This window comes from Myxocyprinus asiaticus, chromosome 46 (assembly GCF_019703515.2).
Source record: "Myxocyprinus asiaticus isolate MX2 ecotype Aquarium Trade chromosome 46, UBuf_Myxa_2, whole genome shotgun sequence".
Lineage (NCBI taxonomy): Eukaryota > Metazoa > Chordata > Actinopteri > Cypriniformes > Catostomidae > Myxocyprinus > Myxocyprinus asiaticus.
This window is the reverse complement of record NC_059389.1, coordinates 400001-421997: the sequence shown is the minus strand read 5'-3', so window position 1 is coordinate 421997 and position 21997 is coordinate 400001. Positions and strand designations below refer to the sequence as shown.

The 21997-nt window shown below is 36.5% G+C and overlaps 1 protein-coding gene and 1 long non-coding RNA gene across 3 annotated transcripts in view; one reads left to right on the top strand and one right to left on the bottom strand.

The window, feature by feature from the left end:
- Nucleotides 1–2937: 2937 nt before the first annotated feature.
- The window catches only part of LOC127436228 (neuronal cell adhesion molecule-like), a 111129-nt gene continuing 92069 nt past the window's right edge, over nucleotides 2938–21997 (bottom strand). For both annotated transcript variants that reach the window (XM_051690258.1, XM_051690259.1), the window contains 8 exons: nucleotides 20655–20859; nucleotides 20186–20308; nucleotides 18923–19099; nucleotides 15000–15122; nucleotides 14277–14432; nucleotides 10721–10852; nucleotides 10412–10490; nucleotides 2938–6151 (listed from right to left, as the gene is read on the bottom strand). In XM_051690258.1, coding sequence (XP_051546218.1) covers nucleotides 5920–6151; nucleotides 10412–10490; nucleotides 10721–10852; nucleotides 14277–14432; nucleotides 15000–15122; nucleotides 18923–19099; nucleotides 20186–20308; nucleotides 20655–20859 — 1227 coding nt within the window. In that variant the 3' untranslated portion in view covers nucleotides 2938–5919. The remainder of the gene's footprint in view (nucleotides 6152–10411; nucleotides 10491–10720; nucleotides 10853–14276; nucleotides 14433–14999; nucleotides 15123–18922; nucleotides 19100–20185; nucleotides 20309–20654; nucleotides 20860–21997) is intronic.
- LOC127436244 (uncharacterized) overlaps nucleotides 21507–21997 on the top strand; it is a 1208-nt gene continuing 717 nt past the window's right edge. The window contains exon 1 of the long non-coding RNA XR_007896355.1: nucleotides 21507–21953. This is a non-coding gene — a long non-coding RNA (uncharacterized LOC127436244). The remainder of the gene's footprint in view (nucleotides 21954–21997) is intronic.

The following is a 21997-nucleotide window of genomic DNA, read 5'->3' as shown; positions in this document are numbered from 1 at the left end:
ACAATTATTATGTTTTATTTGTTTGGAGATGTTTTTGGACACTATGATAAATTATATTTGTAATGTTATAACTTTTGATTGCTTTGTCGTATCAACACTAATTCTTTCTCGGCTACAGTTGACATGATTGGGAACAAAACAAAAGCAGTTTTTCGGAGCCACATTATTTACACCCAAAGATATATAATGTCCAATAAGAAAAAAAGTACATTTGTGGCTCAGTCTCATCTCTGCTGGGGATGAGTCCGCCTACAGGCGGGAGATTGATCATCTGGTGACCTGGCGCAGTCAGAACAACTTGGAGCTCAATGCTGTGAAGACAGTGGAGATGGTATATATGATATATTGACACTGTGGAGTCCTTCCGCTTCCTGGGAACCATCATCTCCCAGGACCTCAAGTGGGAGCTGAACATCAGCTCTCTAATTAAAAAAGCACAGCAGAGGATGTACTTCCTGCGGCAGCTGAAGAAGTTCAACCTGACGAAGACAATGATGGTGCACTTCTACACCTCCATCATTGAGTCCATCCTCACTTCCTCCATCACCATCTGGTACACTGCTGCCACTGCCAAGGACAAAAGCAGACGGCAGCATGTCATTCGTTCTGCTGAGAAGGTGATTGGCTGCAATCTGCCATCTCTCCAGGACCTGTATGCCTCCAGGACCCTGAGGCGGGCAGAAAAGATTGTGGCCGACCCCTCCCACCCAGGACACAATCTCTTTGAGACACTCCCCTCTGGCAGGAGGCTACGGTCCATCAGGCCCAAAACCTCACGCCACAGGAACAGTTTCTTCCTGTCTACAGTTGGCCTCATAAACAAGGCCTAGGACCCCCCTGATACTGTCTCTTATCCCACATCCATAGACACTACACCTTACATTAACATAGTTTCCACATCTGTCTTGCGTCAACATAAAGAACATTTATCTGGTCTATTGCACTTTTTATTTTACTCAAACTGTGAACTGTGAACATTTGCACATTCAATGTTTCATATTCTGCACATAATTTGCACAACTGTACAGCTCCTTTATTAAAACCAGTCAGTTTACTTTTCTCTATACATTGTATCTTAAATATAGTTTATTATTTATCTTACTATGTTTATTGTTTATTGTTATTGTATGCATCAAACACCAAAGCAAATTCCTTATATGTGAAAACCTGGCAATAAAGTCAATTCTGATTCTACATTTATTTTGTGATTTTTTTCAGCAGTTTCTTATGCTGAGAGTCTCAGAATATATCAGAATCTGTATCATTAAAACATGTGAAAAGTTTTCTTTACTATGATATCAAACACTTGACCCTCCTTGTTTGTTTGTTTTGTCGAGTTATAAGCCTTTAATTTTGAGTATGCCATTGAAACAGGAAATCTTTAATAACAACTTCAGAGCTTAAAGAGTTAAAAACACAGTAGCTTCAAAATTACCGTTTGAGGTATGACTGTGTGTAATTTATTTTCTAGAACAAAACATGAGTCTCTTCAAGTAATTGTAATTACAGGCTTTATTTTAAACTGCTCATTGTCTCTCAGGTTTTTGGACTACAACATGTCCAGCTCTATTTACTAGTTTGAGCAAACAATGGCAGACTGAGAACAGCAACAGTGTTCAGAAAAACCTGCTTGGAAATAATCATTATTTTGCCATTCAATTTGGTGCCATCAGTGCTGCAGAAATTAAATAATTCACATTTTAAATGACTAATTGATCTTGTGCAGGAGATATTTAGTCAATTCTGCAAGTGACACACTATTTTAGCGTCTGGTGGCTGTTAATGAACATCTTGTTATGAGGAAATGAATCTGGCAAACACATTTACAGCAGGTGAAGATTTATGTGGCTGATTCAGTTTAATTGAATCTTTCTGTGCTGAAATGTTTAATGGTTGTTCACTGTGACCCTGAGAGAACATCATTTAAAAATCCTGCAAGAAAATAATCAAGAACCCGGATAAAATTAGTCATATTCTGTTAACAGAAGGCAGAAACTCTGTGCCAACACACCCACACACACACACACACACACACACACACACACACACACACACACACACACACACACACACACACATGTTGGTGCAGCTATCATTATGAGGACTCTCCATAGACATAATGATTTTTATACTGTATGAACTATAGATTCTATCCCCTAACCCTAACCCTACCCCTAAACACACACTCACACACACACACACACACACACACACACACACAAACACACACACTCACACACACACTCGCACTCACACACACACACACACACACACACACACACTCACACACACACACACTCACACACACACACACGCACACTCACACTCACTCACACTCACACACACTCACACACACACACACTCACTCACACACACACACACACACACACTCACTCACGCATACACACGCAAACACACACACACACAAACACACTCACTCACACACACACACACACACACACTCACTCACGCATACACACGCAAACACACACAAACACACTCACTCTCACACACACACACACACACACACACACACACACACACACACACACACACACACAGCATGTTTTTGACAGATGGCTCCTCTCTCTTCACATTTCAGTGAATATATGACAATGATAAAAATAAACACAGAGAAGGAAGCGATGTAAGTATCATATGAGATCTCGAATGTGTCGAGATATAGTGGAGACGTTCGCTCCAGTAATCTCAAATGTGTCTCATCTAGAGTTTCACAAGAGATCTCAACAACGTCTCAATCTGTGCTCAGATCTGATCTCAATATGAACTCATCTTGAGCTCTGATGTTCACATTCGTTTTACTGACTCATTTGAGTCCGTTTTATTTTACAAACATCTGATACTGAAACGATTGAAATGACACTGAATAAAAATCATCAATGACAAATGTTTATAACAATGACATTTATTCTTTCATTCCATATTATTATCAATCTTATATAGTGATAAAATGACACGTGTTATTAGTAAATCCTGAAGCTATAATAGTTCTGTGATTAATGACAGTATAAAATCCCTTTACAATACTTGTAATGCAAACAATTCAACAGTCTGTATATTTCATGATGACTGAAATAATAATCACAATTATGAGTGAATACAGTTGTGTTATAGTATCACATGTGCATAACTTGTATTATTTGCATTGCAATAAACCTGTAAACTTTAATAACATGATGGAGTAAAACATGAGACACAGTTAAACTAAGAGATAAATACTGTTATATATAAATATGAGCTGTGATTATCTGAATAAACAATAATCACAGCTAAATGAAGTCACATGACCTGCACCTCAAACACTACAACAAACTCCATTTTATTTACAAACGTAACAAAGTATCAATACAAAAAGCTTACATTTCAAATTCAAACTTGATGCAAGTTATGAAAAAAAAAATCATAATCTCACACACACAAACTCACACACGGCAAATACATTTAACAAACTGATCTACAGAAAACATCCAGCTCATATCTGACGGCAAATTATATTTTGCATAAAGAAAATGAAGCCTATTTGTTGGACCCATTAGAGATTTATTGTTGACATTATGACAATATTTTTATGACAGTTAAACAACTTTTCTTCCCAAACTGACATTACAGTATAATGATAATTAATGAAGAAAAGTTGGACTGAAATAAAAGTATTTATACATCATGGTAGTAATAATAGTACTGAGTTTAACTTATGCTCATTTAAATAAATAAGGATCATTTTCTTCTTCAGATTTGATGTGAAATATGACCTGAACATTTCTTTGTGAGTGTCACCATCAAATCGAATGTTTCTCATTTGAATTCTAGTTGCATTTCTACACTGTATCATAAAAACGATTGGATTGACAAACACAATTCAGTTTCACTTATAAATCTCATCTTTTGGCAGAAACCAGTGAAGAACGAGCGTGTCATGGTTTGGGTTGCTATGGAAACTGCACAGGTTCACATAGAGGTCATGATAGGGTTAAGACAGGTGTTCATGTGATGTCATGAGGTCAGGTGACACAATCTACAGAAGGTAAACACACATCTCTCTCAGGTGTTTTTTTGCACTGGATCGCTTTTGTGAAAAAAGACGTACAGTTTATTATAAAATCAAAATGTCAACAGAGCCCAGAAAAACATTTCACCTGTACAGTTACAGTAACACTCATATAATACGAGAAACAAATGAAAGGTGTTTTATCTCTGCATCGTTATCGTAATGTTTCTCTGTATGTAATATCAGAATATTGTCTGCATGCATGAATAAATTGTCTGTTCAGAATGGAGTACAAGTGTACTGCACACTATCTTCAAATATTCAGTACAACAGTAGGCATTATTGCATGCTTTTAAACAGAATTATGCATGAACTCAGTTATCATCTTATCAGTATAGAAATTATTATGCTTATTCTGCATTTTTAGCTTAATTTTGAGTAAATATTTGACAGTCGGATCAAATATTAAAGATAAAGATGTTCATTAGATGTCACAGTTGATAGATATTTTTGGCTTATTTTCCAGTAAAACCACATAAGATAGATATTTTGTCTTGCTTTCAGAGAAATTGTGTTACATTTATGATTATGTGCTAAGAAAAGAAAGTTTATTTTTCTTAAATGGGCAAATCGTTTTTCCTGTTTTAAGCATGAACCACAGCATTTTATAAATGTCTCTGAAAACAAGATATCTTATGCCATTCTGCTTCTCAAGCCATTTTTTCTTGTTTTTATGGATATTAAGATATTTGTACAATCAAACAAATATTTCAGGCTATTTTTAATATTTATGCATTTCAAATTCAATGTTGACAAAATTAAATCAAAACTAAAAATATTTCGTTTTTTTATTTATTTTATTAAAGATGACTTAATTGCCTTGGAGTCGCGAGTTTGAATCCAGGGCGTGCTGAGTGACTCCAGCCAGGTCTCCTAAGCAACCAAATTGGCCCGGTTGCTAGGGAGGGTAGAGTCACATGGGGTAACCTCCTCGTGGTCGCTATAATGTGGTTCTTGCTCTCAATGGGGGGTGTGGTGAGTTGTGCGTGGATCGCGGAGAATAGCGTGAAGCCTCCATACGCGCTATGTCTCCATGGTAACGCGCTCAACAAGTCATGTGATAAGATGCGTGGATTGACTGTCTCAGTCGCGGAGACAACTGAGATTCGTCCTCCGCCACGAGGACTTAGAGTGCATTGGGAATTGGGCATTCCAAATTGGGGAGAAAAGGGGAATTGAATTTTATGGAATCTTGTTATTAAATTGAAATAATAAAAAAAAATGTAGTTTACCGGATAATAAGAGAAAAATACTGAAGTTACATGAAATGTGATCTGTTGTATCCAGTGTTGGGTGTGATTACTTCAAGTCAAAAGTAGTGTCATGCATTACATTTTAAATTCTTGCATTCAGGTTACAGATACTGACTTTGAATTATTTTAAGTGCATAACTAGGTTACACATATTTATAAAACTATATTACGTAGAATACATTTAAAACATGAATTACACATCTGATTGTGTCACTAATGAGTAATTATAAAGGAGAAATATGATGTGCCGAGTGTATGAGGAAATATACAGACATTATTTTGAATTTGTTGAGCAGAAAGTGTACTTTTAAAAAAGTAATCAGATTACAGAGAAGTAATTAGCCATTTGTAACGGATTACTTTTTTATTGAGTAACTTACCCAACACTGGTTGTATAATGCAGATTTGATGTACACAGATACACGGTACGAGTGCCGTTCTGAACAGAGTCATTACTGTATGTTGAAAGTCACGTGTAAAAGTCCGTCCGCTTCCAATCCGCACGTGTTACAGAGCGATCCGCTCGATTCATCTCTGATAAAACAGTTTCATCAGTCAGTGTCCAGAATCACGTAATATCCGCTGCGTCACGTCACTCTACACAAATGAATTCATGGCGTTAATGGGCGAGGGCGGCTCTGAGCTCTCGTGCCCGCGCACCACGTCTCGCTCAGATTTCCCGCTATACTGTCCGATAAATGATCCGTCCTCGTTGAACTGCGTGTCTCCGGAGTCGCCGTAGTCAACTAAACTGTCGTCACTGTCGTCTCGTTTAACGGTTCCGCTGGACGGCGTTCGGCTCCCTTTCAGCGGTTTATGATCCTCGTCACTAGGAGAAAAACCACATGCAGGAGTTACAGATGATGTCATGACGGGGGTGTCAAACCAAAATCAAACTTCATGACAAAAGATGGAACATCAATGCCACAGACATGCAGGAAATATCCCAGCGTCACATGTGCAATCGCACACATGTGACCGTCACTTAATGAAATAAAAACATGAGAGTTTCTCCAAGGCCAGAATTCAGTTTGTACATCAAATAATATTTTATGGTCATATGAATCTATAGATAGAGATGGATATTTTATTGCAATGTCAATATTTTGAAGCCTGAACATGAGTTGAGTGGTTAAACATCATGAAGAAGCAGAAATCATCTGGCCAAACACAAGCGGTGACTTCACATCAAAATATTGACATCGAGTGTGTTTACATGCACAACAATACGCCCATAACTACCAAAAATCAGCTTATACCAAAAACCCGACAACGCAAGAAAACTGTGTTTACATGAGACTATTATGTTCTGATTTTGAGGTCAAACACACGTTAAATAAGCCGGTCAGATCGCTGGTTAATGTGTTCACATGCAACACACAAACATGTGCATGTGCGGATTGATTCTTGCTTAAACCGTTTATGACACCGATTGTTTTTAATCTTTATTAAGTGTTGTGCATGTAAACACGCTCAATGTAACAAAAGAAAAGCAAGTGCTGCAAACAACAACAAAGTCTAAAAGAAGACTTGATACAAAGTGACTGACAGCCGACATGATGATCGTATGGATGGAAATGTGTCCACACTTCACCACAAACTCCTGATGTGAAGATCTCATAATATCTCCAGCAGTTACTCCAAAATAATCCATTACAAATTACTTCTCTAAACTTGTAATCAAATTACTTTTTGTAAAATTACTTTAAGCACTTTTCACAGAAAAGGTTTAGTTTTTCCACTCAACAAACATTGAACACTATGGAAGACCAAATAACTCCAAATTAAATCATGAAATAAATATTTAAATGCATGTGAAAATGAAATAAAATCACCAATTAAATCGTTAAAAACGATTAAATAATTAAAATGTTGTTGAGTGATGTGCCTGAAAAAGACAAGAAAATGAAAATGGATGCAAACTAGAGCATTTATTGATTTATATAGTCATTTAATGATCAATTTAAGGATTTTATTGCTTTCAAAACTATTTTATTGTGCATTTTAAGATTGATTTAAACATTTAAAGATTTAATTTTGAGTTATTTGGCCTTCCATACAAAACACCCTTCAGCTATCAGAAACATGAACAGACGTACATATTAATATACAAATTCATATTTTAAACTGTATTATACGTAAAAATATTATTTTAAGAAATATGTGTAACCCAAGTAATGTATTTAAACGTAATGAAAGTCAGTAACTGTAACCTGATTACAAGAATTTACAATGTAATGCATTACACTACTTTTTATGACTTAAAAGTAATTAGATTACAGTAACTAATAACTGTAATCAGATCAGTGTTGGGTAAGTTACTTAAAAATAGTAATCCACTACAAATGACTAATCATTTATCTAAAATTGTAATCAGATTACTTTACTAATTACTTCTTTGACAAATGAATTACACTACTAGTTACTTTACTTTTAAGTTACTTTCTAAAACACATTTCCACTCAACATAAATGTAAATAATGTTTATATTTCTTTCTTGTTCATTGTTAAACACAAGTCATGTATTCTACATAAATATTACAAATAACCCTATAAAGTACTTTAAAGTCATTCAGTTTAACTGAAAGTCAATTTCTGTAATCTGATTACAAGAATTTACAATGTAATGCATTGCACTACTTTTTATGACTTAAAAGTAATTCGATTACAGTAACTAATTACTTTATAATCAGATTACACCCAATCTCGATTTTTCAATATCCGATGTCACTATCTAGACAGAAAGTATATGTGATAAAAGCGAATTTAATTTGCATCATCCACTGATGAGACTGTTGGTAAATTTTGGAACGGGCACAACGGCAATCTAACGCTTGTGTTAATGGACAGTTATTAGTCCATGTTGATGCAGTTTGTCACTAATGTGAACTATCACTGAACATCTCTGAACTCTTCAAATCTTTCAGCTTGTAAATGTTTGATTGGATCTCTCTTCACGTTTCAGGAGTGACAGAGAAGTGTGATTCTGAAATGATGAACACAGGGTTTGATTTTTCTCCCAGTGGCAGCTGAAGTTTTATTCGCTCTCTCACATGCAGTTAGTCCATCTTACCTGCCCACATCTGACCAATACAGAAACCATAACAGACAGAACACACATGAGCGTCATACTGAAAGAGAACAAGAACATCTGTGCACCAGGTTTAGGGTGTTCTGCAGGAGCCCGTGATGATGATTCACCACACCGACGCTGGAGATTTAAGTGCCACTGAGCTGAAGAACTGAAACCGTCAGTAAATCGTTTCTGATCATGATGTCAACACTCACAGTGAACTACAGCGCTGGTCACACACGTGAAGAACTGCACAACTCCAGCTGATGTTCAGTGGCCATATGAAATATCTGGACACTCGAGTCACATTTAAAACTGTGTGAATGTCATTTCATCAGATCAAGTGTGATCTGCATATCTCAAATGCTGCTGGAGCTTTCCTCAGGACTAACCTTCCTCTTTGACTTTCTGAATTGTTGATTTTTAGTAGATGTAAGTCCACTAAAGTCATTTCTGCTCAAGTTTGCACAGCTGGACATCAACACACTCACTAAAACTATTGTTTAAGCATTTCAAAACATCATTTGTCACTTAATGCGATGACACTGACACATGCTGTAGTGTGAATTAAAGCTCCACATATGTTTAAGGGTCACTGTATGTTTATAGAGACTGAAATATCATCACACTACTGTAATATATCGTTCTGTAATGTTACATATGTGTCTGTATAACATTGATGAATCAGGATTTAATCCACAGTCAGTCATGAAGATACACTGTCAAACAATTCTTCTTACTGATTATTTTTGTATGTTTTCCAGCAAAAATAACAAGAAAAAATTACTTTAAAAGCAGAATACCAAAGTCTTACTGTATATATATATATATATTTTTAAAAAAAATTAGTTTTATGCTTAAAACAAGAAAAACGATTTGCCAATGAAGTAAAAAAAATACATTTGTTTCCCTTTGAATTAAGTTTATATATATATATATATATATATACATAAACATGAACGTTACTAAATAAATAAAAGAGATACAAGAGAAAAATACTTGATAAAAATGTGTTTTTGTGGTGTATAATGATTTACTCAGTTACAATAACAACTGTCTGTTTCTCAATAATAATAATAATAATAATGTCATTAGTAGCTGTCAGTGTGAAGAGCTGCTGTAAATTCAGATTGAACTCTTCCTCTGATCACACATCTATAAACATAATGAGATCATTCTGTGCTGTTACAGTACACATTTCATGTACTTAATCTAAATAACATATTTATAATATTCAGTACACAGATCAAATCTATTGCAATAATGCACACAATCAAAGTCCTTATAAAAAAAGAAAACTTTATGAATTAGTGAATATAAAGAATATTGATCATTTCTGTACAACAGTAAAGTGCATACATGTTTCTCTTGTGCGTGCAGAATAAACAGGAAGAGACAGCAGAAAAGCATTGCTATCGTTCTTCAGATAATCAAATACATTATACAAAATCTTATTGAACACGTGCAGGATTATACTGCAAAACATCAGTAGCTTTCTCTTGTTTTACAGTAAAAATATCAAAAAGGAATTCTCTGGGTTAAAATAATCTCTATCAACAGTATTCCACATATACTGTCGACCGAGCTCAAATTGTATTTAAAACAAGATACATTTACATCAGAAGCAACACTGTGAAAAACTAAATTAAATACAATATATGCAGTGAACAAAAGTCTTAATATATTGTGCAATTTTTCTTCTCAAGTAAATGCGACTTGTTTTAAGGATGTTTTGATATATTTACTTGAAAACAAGACAAGAAAGCTGTGCCGAAATACGGCTGGAAATATTACGAGTTCATTAATAGAAATTGCTTATAATCCTTTAAACCTGAAATCAGATCATGTCCCAGAAACATATCTGTAAAACACACAGTTCTGAATCAAACCATCATCATCATCAGATCATCAGATCATCAGACCTCAGATGAAGAGAAGATGATGCAGCGGCTCTCACTCCTCCACGTTCATCAGTAGATCAATGTGTGCTGGGGTCAGAGGTCAGAGGTCTCTCACCTGTACTCTCCAAATGTCAGATCATCATCTTTCATGGGCTGAATCTCTGGATCTCCATGAGCATCTTCCTTCTCTTTCACTGACACACACAAAACAAACACAAACATCATCATGTTGTTTAAAGACAAAACGACATCTGAAAAGCATTTAACTTATATATGAGTGGTAAAGAATATTGAGAAGTAATTTGCGGTCCATTATAGTTTGATTGGGCAGTGGAAAGCTGGTCATGATATTATTGGTTAATATTATTGTTCTCCTCCCACACATTCTTGATGATGTCATCAGAATAGAAAGTGTTGTTCTCACCTGGATATTTTCCACCTTTATTCCTCTTGATGAAGCAGACGATGAGCAGGATGAGGATGAGGAGAGCGATCGCTGACATCAGACCGATGAACCAGCCCTGAGTGGCGATATCAACCTGAGGACTCACCATCGCTGAGGAAGAGGAAGAGGACAGTTACAAACACGCACAAACATCTTCTGGGGATAGTTCACCCAAAAATGAAAGTTCTCTCATCATTTACTCACCCTCATGCCATCCCAGATGTGTTTGACTTTCTCTCTTTTTAGAAGATTTTCAGAAGAATATTTTAGCTCTGTAGGTCCATACAATGCAAGTGAATGGTGACCAGAACTTTGACGCTCCAAAAATCACATAAAAGGCAGCATAAAAGTAATCCATAAGACTCCAGTGGTTTACTCCATGTCTTCAGAAGTGATATGATAGGTGTGGGTGCCTGTTTAGTTTCACTTTCACATATGAATATGAAAGAGGAGATTTAAAGTAAAAAATTACTTAAATATTGATCTGTTTCTCACCCACACCTATCATATCACTTCTGAAGACATGGATTAAACCACTGGATTACTTTTATGCTGCCTTTATGTGCTTTCTGGAGCTTCAGAGATCTGGTCACCATTCACTTGCATTGTATGGACCTACAGAGCTGAAATATTCTTCTAAAAATCTTCATTTGTGTTCTGCAGAAGAAAGAAAGTCAAACACATCTGGGATGGCATGAGGGTGAGTAAATGATGAGAGAATTTTCATTTTGGGGTGTACTGTCCCTTTAAGCTTAGTTGATTTGTGATCAGTTATAAAGATAACGAGCTGCGGCATCTGTACGACATAAAGACAGAAAATAGCCGTTACACCAGCTCATGGAGGAGGATGGGAAATGATTCCCTTTTCTCTGGAATCATTCAATCGTTCCTTTCACACATGACAAAGACTGATGTAAAATTTCTGGAACAGTAAATGCATCATATCTGTCATTCACAAAAACAACAGCTTTCTCTTAAAAATCACCTAAATGCTTCTAAAAGACTCTGAAGTCATTTGCTGGAAATTATCTTTATTCGCACATGTGACTTCAGTATCCAGATTCTTTATTGTGTTAAACGATGTGGATTAGATACATCAGCTCCTTCAGAACTGTGTGACTGACTCAAACACGTCTTACATCACAGCGTCCAAACATGAAAACTGTTCATCATGTTACGACTTTCTTCACACAGCATCAATACAGAACTCGCAACCTTTTTTTGGGGGGGGGGGGGTTTCCCCTTTTTCTCCCAATTTGGAATGCTCAGTTCCCAATGCGCTCTAAGTCCTCGTGGTTGCATAGTGATTCGCCTCAGTCCAGGTGGCGGAGGACGAATCCCAGTTGCCTCCTCGTCTGAGACAGTCAACCCGCGCATCTTATCACGTGGCTTGTTGAGCAGAGACATAGCGCGTGTGGAGGTTTCACGCCATCCACCGCGGCATCCGTGCTCAATTCACCATGCGCCCCACCGAGAACAAACCACATTATAGCGACCACGAGGAGGTTACCCCATGTGACTCTACCCCCCCTAGCAACCGGGCCAATTTTGGTTGCTTAGGAGACCTGGCTGGAGTCACTCAGCACGCCCTGGGATTCGAACTAGCGAACTCCAGGGGTGGTAGCCAGCGTATTTTACCACTGAGCTACCCAGGCCCCCAGAACTCACAACCTTAATTTATATGTGCGTCAGTTTCCTGGTGAAATGAACACTAGAGGCGCTACAACAACAATTAACTTTTATTCACTTTCACACAAATCACGAGTAAAACAGCAGCATGAAAGCATACTTTTCGCTGTGTTCCTCACACAATGCTATCTCATGACATCTAAACACTTTTACGATAGCGCATGACTCATTTTAGCATTTAACTACATTTACGAGCTCGTTCAAGTGTGATTAAGATTGTGCGGTAGCTCGACTGATAGAACGTTGCACTTGTGATGTAAAGGAGGGGTTTTAAAATGTTTTGATGCCGAGGACTCTCAGATATGATGATCCCCTTGCAACAGACCCCCTTTGTGAGAAAAAGAGTCAATGTGATATTATAAAGACATGCTTGCAACATTAATTAAGTAGCTTTTATATAGTCATTGTACTAAAGCCAAAATAAACTTAAATATTATCTGGATATGTCGCATGGATTTACTTGTTAAATTGGGTTAGATGTATAAACACAAAGAGAAACGTTTTGAAAATGTATACACAATAAATATTGTTCCAAAGCAGCTATACAGAGAAAAGTAAAATACAACCCTTAAAATATTTTTTTCGTAATATATCAAATTAAATGCAGATTTGTTTTTATTTTTTACAACAGAACTATGACTGTGACATGGTAATACCATAGTATATGTAAACAAACAGAGTAATACCATGGTATATGTAAAAATAACGATAATACCATGGTCCTTTTTTGTAAGACTAATTAACATGGTATTACCATAGTATATGTCTAAAAAAAAAAACAGGGCAATAGCATAGTACATGTCCAGAAAACAATATCATGGTATGTCTAAAAACAGCGTAAAAATCATGATTGCACCATGGTAATTTTTTTTATCGGAGCAAATAACATGGTATTACCATAGTACATGTCTAGAAAAACAGGGTTTTACCATGGTACATTTTCTTAGTAAAGTCTCCACAATTATTAACAATTAAAAACAGTCTTGATTTAATAATTTCAAACACAGTAAAAATTTTCACTGATATTTTTGTGGAACCCCTAGCACTGCCTTGTGGCTCCCTGGGGGTCCCCGGACCACAATTTGAAAACCCGTGAAGTAAAGGAGCGGGGTATGAGTCCTGAAGAGCATGCGTGTCCACACGTGAGCACAAAGTGTCATAGAAGCACCACAAAATGACGTTAATTGTGTTTTTCTTCTCACATATTAATTGTGCTTTTCTGACAGTCTTGGTTAGGTTTAGGTTTAAGGGTTAGGGTAGGGAGGTCGGTTTTGTTGATTTAAAACTCAATAGAGCATTAACCTTTAAAACCCTCATCTGTTTGAGAGAACATATAACTCGCTTTTAGCGCCACACAGTGGACATTTCACCTCAGAACTGCCGCAATATGTGTAAAGAACCATGTAACTTAATTTGGCAAAAATGTCACCACAATCGCTGAATTTTCATGAGATCAGATGGAGAATTTGACCAGCTTACCAGAAGTTTGTAATTGTAATTACTTCATTAAATTGCTGGAGTTATAAATATCTCATGTTCACACAAACAGAAGAACACTGTAAATATACAGTACAGTCTGTACAGTATGTGTGAATTCAGTCAAGAGTGATATACATTCAAAACACAGTAAAGGAAAACTGTTCTCTTTCAGATTATGGGATACAATCATGCTGTACAATCAATGACACGGCACAAATCCACAGTAAACTACTAAACCATCCACCATCAAGTGAGACTCATGCAAACGCTTAACAAACGAGCAGCACAGAAAACACAATGTCCATGCACATCATCATGCACCACAGCTGTCAGTCTACCATTCCCACAATGCTCTGCTGGTCCTCACCTGGGACCTTAATCAACAGCTCTTCAGAGTGATGGAGAGTCTCATCATCATGACCTCTGGCAACCACACGCACTTTATACGCCAAACCTTCTTTCAACCCTTTAAGAACATGGAACTGAGAGCCGTTCACCTTCTCTGTGTGCCAGTCTTCATCACCTGAAACAGTTTTGTCTACATTCACCAAGTCTTAATGTCTTCATGCACGGGTCAGTTAGATGACTACAACCGCTCAACATGAATCAATTAATCTTGAAGTTAATCCTGACTACATCTGATCATCTACATCAGCATTAAACTGTGATGACTCTGCAGTGAACGACCTTTCTGAAAAGACCTGCTCACCAGCACCAGACCAGCATAAACCAGCCTGGACCAGCATGACATGCTTTCAGGTCTTTTCAGACGGGTATATGATGTATGAACAGTATGGCTTGTGTAGTGTAATTTATGCAATCTACTTATGGAAAACTATTCATCTATTTCTTCATGACATGTTAAGATTGAACATCTGGACCGGTTTGCTCCTCAAAAACAGATCCGATGTACTTAGAAGATTAAATTTAACACACTTAAAGGCTTTCTTGAGGCTGATGGTTAAATGTCTAATTTTAAACTACTATTTAATCATCTTGGAAAAGCAGATTTATGTTTGTTCTGTCTTATATCCTCTTGCAACATCTCCACAATCCACAACACACTGTGACAAACATGCAGAAGTCTTACTGTCGTCTATAATATATTCAACATAAAGGTGTTTTTCCGGGCCCCAGTATTCCCAACTGATTAACGTTCCGTCCTCGATCACAGACGAGCTAATGTTCCCAAATGCTGGGGTGATCGGCACCGCTGAGCACATACAGAGAGAGAGAGAGAGAAAGAGAGAGAGGAGAAGAGTGAGACCTGCAGAACGTTCCAGAACACGTCAGAACACACCTCAAACTGAACTGGACGGTTCAACTAGAAAAGGAAAGCCCTGTATGAAAACTGAAAAAGGTTTAAAAGGCTTGAAGCTGATATAAGCCTGATTTATAGAAAACAGCCTGTAGAAGGTTAAAGGTCATCAGTGTGTGTGTGTTTGCACTTTTGGAATGTTTTCAGAGACTCTGAACGTGACGTCAGTGGAAGTTTTTGGCATTTTTTGGTATATTTGAATGTCTGCTATGGATAAACTGAGGCCACACCCACTCTGTCACATCTGTATTCATTGTTTACATCTCTCACTCACACTAGAATGGTGTGTTTCAAAAACGCTCTCCATCACTGCATTATTGGAGAGCGAAACTGAAAATACTTATTAAACTAAACCTGATTAGTGTGGATGTGGCCTAAATGTCGGCTCGGTTAGATAATACAGCAACACAAATCAGAACAGGATGTGTCGAGTTTGACTCCAGGACGAGTTACAGACACATATTTCAGTCTCTGATGTGGGAAGTTTGTCACACCAACATCATGTGTTAACATTTATTCTCCACTTTCACGTGTCCTGACTGTATGACTGTATGAAAGATCAATTGATGACACAATATCAGTAATGTGAGGTGTTTAACTCATATGATCAGGTTAAAGTGGTTAGAAGAGTTAGACAGCTAGTGATTCTCTACAGCATTTATACCCGTGTGAGAGATCGAGGGGAGGAGAGGGAAGAGTGCTGGAGCTCCTGAAACACACACATACATACATATGCACAGAACAGCACAAACACTTAACAGAAGACAGCATTAATGTACAGAGCAGGTCAGAGGTCACGAGCAGCAGTAAGCGACAGGAGGGTAATTCTGCAGCGGGGATTAGATACATGCGTATGGACCAGGACTTTTAAGTACTTTTCCCAGCACCAATGTTTCATTTTTAAGGACCCTAACCTAACCCTAACCCTAAGGACCTTCATACAAGTGAGAGAAATCTGAGCTTTTATATAATTCAGTTTCCAACTTGAATCATGGGTGACGTGAACATCATTTACCGGTCAGAAACGAATGTGGTGTGAACAGACCATTAACACTTGTATAAAAGAGGTAAACCAGCCAGGAATAGTAATGCCCTATATATACAGTATGTGTAAGTATATATTTTATTTTTAGAATTCGTTTGACATCATTATTATAATTTTAAAAATATAAAAATTCTAACATATATCAATTAAAATTGATGTCATGAAATTGCTTATAAAATAGTGATATGATCTGTCACTTTTAGAAATAATATGTACAATTTATAAGCTTTGACATTGAGTTTACATTCATTTGTATAACAAGCGCTAAAACGGTACTGTGTCTTTAAGAATGGCGGCAGTTCAGTGTTTTGTTTGAGCGCACATTACCGATGGAGTTTCTTTACCGCATCCATGCAATGTGCGATTAACCCTCTTATGGTATTTATTACATTTTCCTCATTTAATAAAAATGGTTTCCTTTATCTGAGCAGTACAAGACTTGGTGACTTTTCCTCCGTCGTAAAAAAATAAAATAACAAAAAATACATCTTTGGTATTCACGGTCAAAATTTACCTACCATTGAAAATGAATGGGAAAGACAAAAAAACAGAGATTATTATTTTTTTTGATCTGTTAAATATAATCAATAAATCAGCCACAATGCAGAAAAAATAAAACAGACAGAAACTACAGGGTGAGACTCTAAAACATCCTCAGTGCAAAACATACACACCCACTCACACACACACACACACACACACACACACACACACACCACACACAAAAATGAACTGGTGAGACTATAACACAGAGCTTTCTTTTTTCTATTTTTTTTTTTACATTTGTCAAAAATAAATAAATCAGTCACAATTCTAAACACACACTCAGAAATGAAGGGGTGAGATGAAAAGACACTCACAATGCAGAACACACACACACAGACACACACACACAGAACCAGGGCATCAATAATTGGAGCTGTACAGCCATCTTTTGGTCATTGTTGGCATAACAAGTAATCTGTTGTTTTCCAGCTGATGACAGCAATCTGACACACTCACACTCTCTCTCACACACACACACACACACACACACACACACACACACACACACTTTTGCTAAATACATTTTTACTATAGAAATTTTGCAGTTCATTTCAGTTTCTTGATGTTCATTTTCTTGACATTATTAAGCATTTAATTTTAGTTATTATATTATTGTTATAAATTATTGGTAGAAAAATGCTTATTCTGTGTCTTCTCTTTGTAACACCATGGTCAGGTTTGATTGCAAGAACAATTACACTAACTGCAAAAACTGACACTTCAAATCAATTTTAAAATGCTAAACTTTGACAAATAATAGTATGATAATGTCTATATTTATATCCAAATGCATATCTTGTGATAAAATATGAAATGAGGTTGCAAGTCATCAGACTACACAGGTAGTAGGCTACAGCAATCTACTGGCTGTTACTGGCATGACATGGTGCTCAAGTCATGTTATTTATATTTTGTTTACCAGACGGCAGCAATCTGCCTCCAATATCTGTCACATTCTCATATTTTCTTCATGTTTCAACTTATAGAAGTGTAGGTTCTGAATGTTTTTTTTTATTATTGCTAATTTGCATATGCAAATTAATGGTAAAATTTAGAAATATACATGTAAATAAGATAACAAATAGTGTAAAATCACAAAAGAAATGCATAATTTTATTGTTCTTACTTCAGGGAAGAAGAAATGGTCTCATAATCATCATCATAAAAAAAAAACTTTTTAAAAAGGGTTACACATCTGATAGCAAAGGGAGGTGCCAAATTTCAATACCATAGGTTAAAACGAATGTTTCTTTTTTACTGTTTAATCAAATACTGACTGTAAAGAACAGAAAGGATATTAAAAGAGACATTATTCAATGAAAGTGGAGTGCGTAGATCTCGTCTTTGATGGACACACATTACATGGAAGAAATGTTTTAATTTCAAGCACTTTTCAACAAAACAAGCTGATATTCCAGGTATTCCAGTACTTAAACATCTAAAGTTAAATTCAAGCACTTTAGGCACTTCAAGGACTTTGTGCCAACCCTGTACTTATTCTTGAAATTTGATCATAAAATCATCTAAAACGACCAGGGCTGCATTTCAAAAAAGTATCACAAGCTTAAATTGATCGTAGAGACCATTTGGCGGCACTGATTTCTACAATCTACTAAGGCTTACGATGCTTTTGGGAAACACAGCCCTGATCAGCTCATTAATGCTATGCATGAAGGGAAAATAAAATTCTATATCTTTCAAAATCAAAGCTGGGAACTCACTGACAACTACATGGCTACACTGTTAAGGGCCGTTTTGAGACTTTAGATAAAGCTTTGAGTATTTGTGGGCTGCATGCAGGTGTTAAGAGTGTTTAACTACCTGCACCAGAATGTTCAAGATCTTCAGACAGGAGAGGAAGTGAACAGATAAAACACACTGATTCTACATATCAATGTCAACACTGAAGGAAACACTTTACTATTAGAACACACTTCTGTTGTAAATTTAGCATTTGATATCATGTGTGACAATAAATGTGTTCTCTGTGCTGTTTTAGATGTACCTCACAAACAAGCAAAGATGAGACAAAAGACACATAAAGAATAAGTGAACACAGATGAAACAGACAGTAAAACACTGAACACACTGCTGGTATATGTACCTTTATCGATGATGGTGAGGGCCTCGTCTGTGAGCGCTGGCCCCGGGCCCTTCTGTGTTTTAGCGCTGAAATAGAACTTGTATCGTGTGCTGTGCTTGAGGTTGTGCAGCGTTACACTCGTGTGATTGGCCGGCAGGTTCAGCTCCTCTAACACGCCCACTTCACTGCTGCTGTTGACTGGAGACATCACACAACGGGAAAGGGGCGGGGTCACATTATTTTACCCAACGCTCTTAAACAAAGGAGTGTGTTTTGCCAAAATAATAAAGACTACTGTTCACTAAAGCAACATAAATATGGATGAACACTAACAGATAAACATTCAAAATATCGGTAACACTTTATTATAACTCACGGAATAAAGTATTTGAAAAGCATTAGTTTATTGTTAATTAACTATTTATAACTCATTGTTCCTACATTGTTAATACATTAATAGGGTATATACAAATAGTATGTTATTCATTTATTTTTACCACAGCAAACCATTTATTATTGTATCAGATTGATAGTGTTTTTTTCATTCTCAGTAAACAACTTTTAAGAGTAATAGATATTTAATAAATGTTTAATTAGGCATATACAGTTCTCACTTTGGATTAGGTCAATTAGACAGTGCTTATTACAACCTTTATTAAGCTTTAATGCTGTAATATTCTTAAAACAGTAATTAAGCAATAATGTATATCCAGTTCATTACATATACAGTATAAATATTTGGCAACACTTTACAATAAGGTTTCATTCGTTAACATTAGTTAATATTAATTATGTATCATGAACAAATATTTTGTCCAGCATTTATTAATCTTTGCTAATGTTAGTTGGAATGAAACCTTATTGTAAAGTGTTACCAAATGTTTATAGAATTTTTTTATTAACTATTGTATGAATTTATGACTTCTTAATTGTCTCATAAACATGTCTTTAACACTGGCTTGCATCAAATGAAATACATTGGTTAAGTATTGTTAATAAGCTGTTTACTTAGGATGAAAAAAAATGATCAAACTGCTTATATATGAACTTATACTGTAGAATAATAATAAAACTGAATATAAACTAATAACATTTATTTCTATAACAATAATTTATAAATGATCAATTACCTATAAACTATTGCTTTACAAATGCTTTATACTGAGTAGTTAATATAGTATTACCAAAATATTTATCAAGTGGATGTAGGAGGGATTTAACTTTAAATCTGGAAACTTCCTCAAGCTTCTCTGATATTTTGCTGTGTCAAACTGATTTACTCACCTGTCTGATATTGAAGTGTGTATCCCGTCAGACGGCCGTTCCTCTCATGAGGTGGACCCCACTCCAGCGTCAGCGTGTCCAGATCGGAACCAGACACTCTGAAGTACGACGGCACACCAGGAACTGCACCAAACCATAAAAAACACCCGTCATTTAATCACACTCAGTGTTTGATTCATTTACAATCTCTTGAAATCAGGACTAAATAAAAAGCTGCATGTAAACATGAATCACACTGTGTCCTAATCACACATGATGGACGTCAAGACATTTTGTCAGAGAGTAGCTCCGCCCACACTGAAATGTCATTGGTTCAACATTTGGCTGTGTATTAAACATGAAGCATGTTGTGAGTGGCTGTGATTTTGTCTCTTTGCTCAGTTTCACTTTCAGTGAAAAACAAATGGTGATGAAAATGTTTGACTGATCACAGAGTGTTTTATGTCTGAAGTGAAAGACTCATTCTTACCTCCCTCAGGTGTCTCGAAGCGTTGGACAGAGCTGGCAGGACCCTCTCCTCGCCCGTTAAATGCCGTCACGTGCACACTGTAAACGCTGTATGGGTGCAGGTGTGGCAGTTTGCCGCTGGTTTTGTTTGGGCCAAATGATTCAGTTCTGTGTTCACTGTGATGTGAGTTGTGTCGGTGTAAACTCCTCTCACGATGATAATGAATCTGAACACATTCAGCAACAACATCAATCACCATAATGAGGATATTGCATGACTGAAGCTTGAAATTCAACCAAACAATTCATGCCAATTCTCAAATAAAAATATATCCGTGTGTATTACACTGAAACAAGTGCTAACCTGTAATTGTTAGGAGCTATTAATACCTGATCTAACCCTTCAGACCCGTTTTGTTGGTGTACCCTAATGTAATGTATTCAGATTAATTCAGGGATGTTAAATATTTTTTGTTTTACTAGATTTAAAAGTTTGTAGACAAACTTTAGGTTGGCTTGAAAAACCTTGTCTGAAAAGCTTGGAGTTTTACAGATAGATAGCATGTTTTAGCATGTTGCTAGGTGTTTCTGGCATGCAGTTAGGCGTTGCTAGCATGTTTTAGCATGTAGCTATGCATTGCCAACATGTTTTAGCATGTAGCTAGGCAATGCTAGAATGTTGCTAGCATGATTTGTTAGCAAGGTGTTGTTAGCATGTTTTAGCACTTAACTAGGTGTTGTTAGCATGTTTTAACACTTAGCTAGGCATTGTTAGCATGATTTAACACTTAGCTAGGCATTGCTAGCATGTTTTAGCACTTAGCTAGGCATTATTAGCATATTTAAGCACTAAGCTAGGTGTTGTTAGTATGTTTTAGCACTTAGCTAGGTGTTGTTAGCATGTTTTAGCACTTAGCTAGGTGTTGTTAGGATTTTAGCATGATGTTAGCATTTCTCTAGCATGTTTTAGCACTTAGCTAGGTGTTGTTAGCATGTTTTAGCACTTAGCTAGGTGTTGTTAGCATATTTTAGCACTTAGCTAGGCATTGCTAGCATGTTTTAGCACTTAGCTAGGTGTTGTTAGCATGTTTTAGCACTTAGCTAGGTGTTGTTAGCATGTTTTAGCACTTAGCTAGGTGTTGTTAGGATTTTAGCATGATGTTAGCATTTCTCTAGCATGTTTTAGCACTTAGCTAGGTGTTGTTAGCATGTTTTAGCACTTAGCTAGGTGTTGTTAGCATATTTTAGCACTTAGCTAGGCATTGCTAGCATGTTTTAGCACTTAGCTAGGTGTTGTTAGCATGTTTTAGCACTTAGCTAGGTGTTGTTAGGATTTTAGCATGATGTTAGCATTTCTCTAGCATG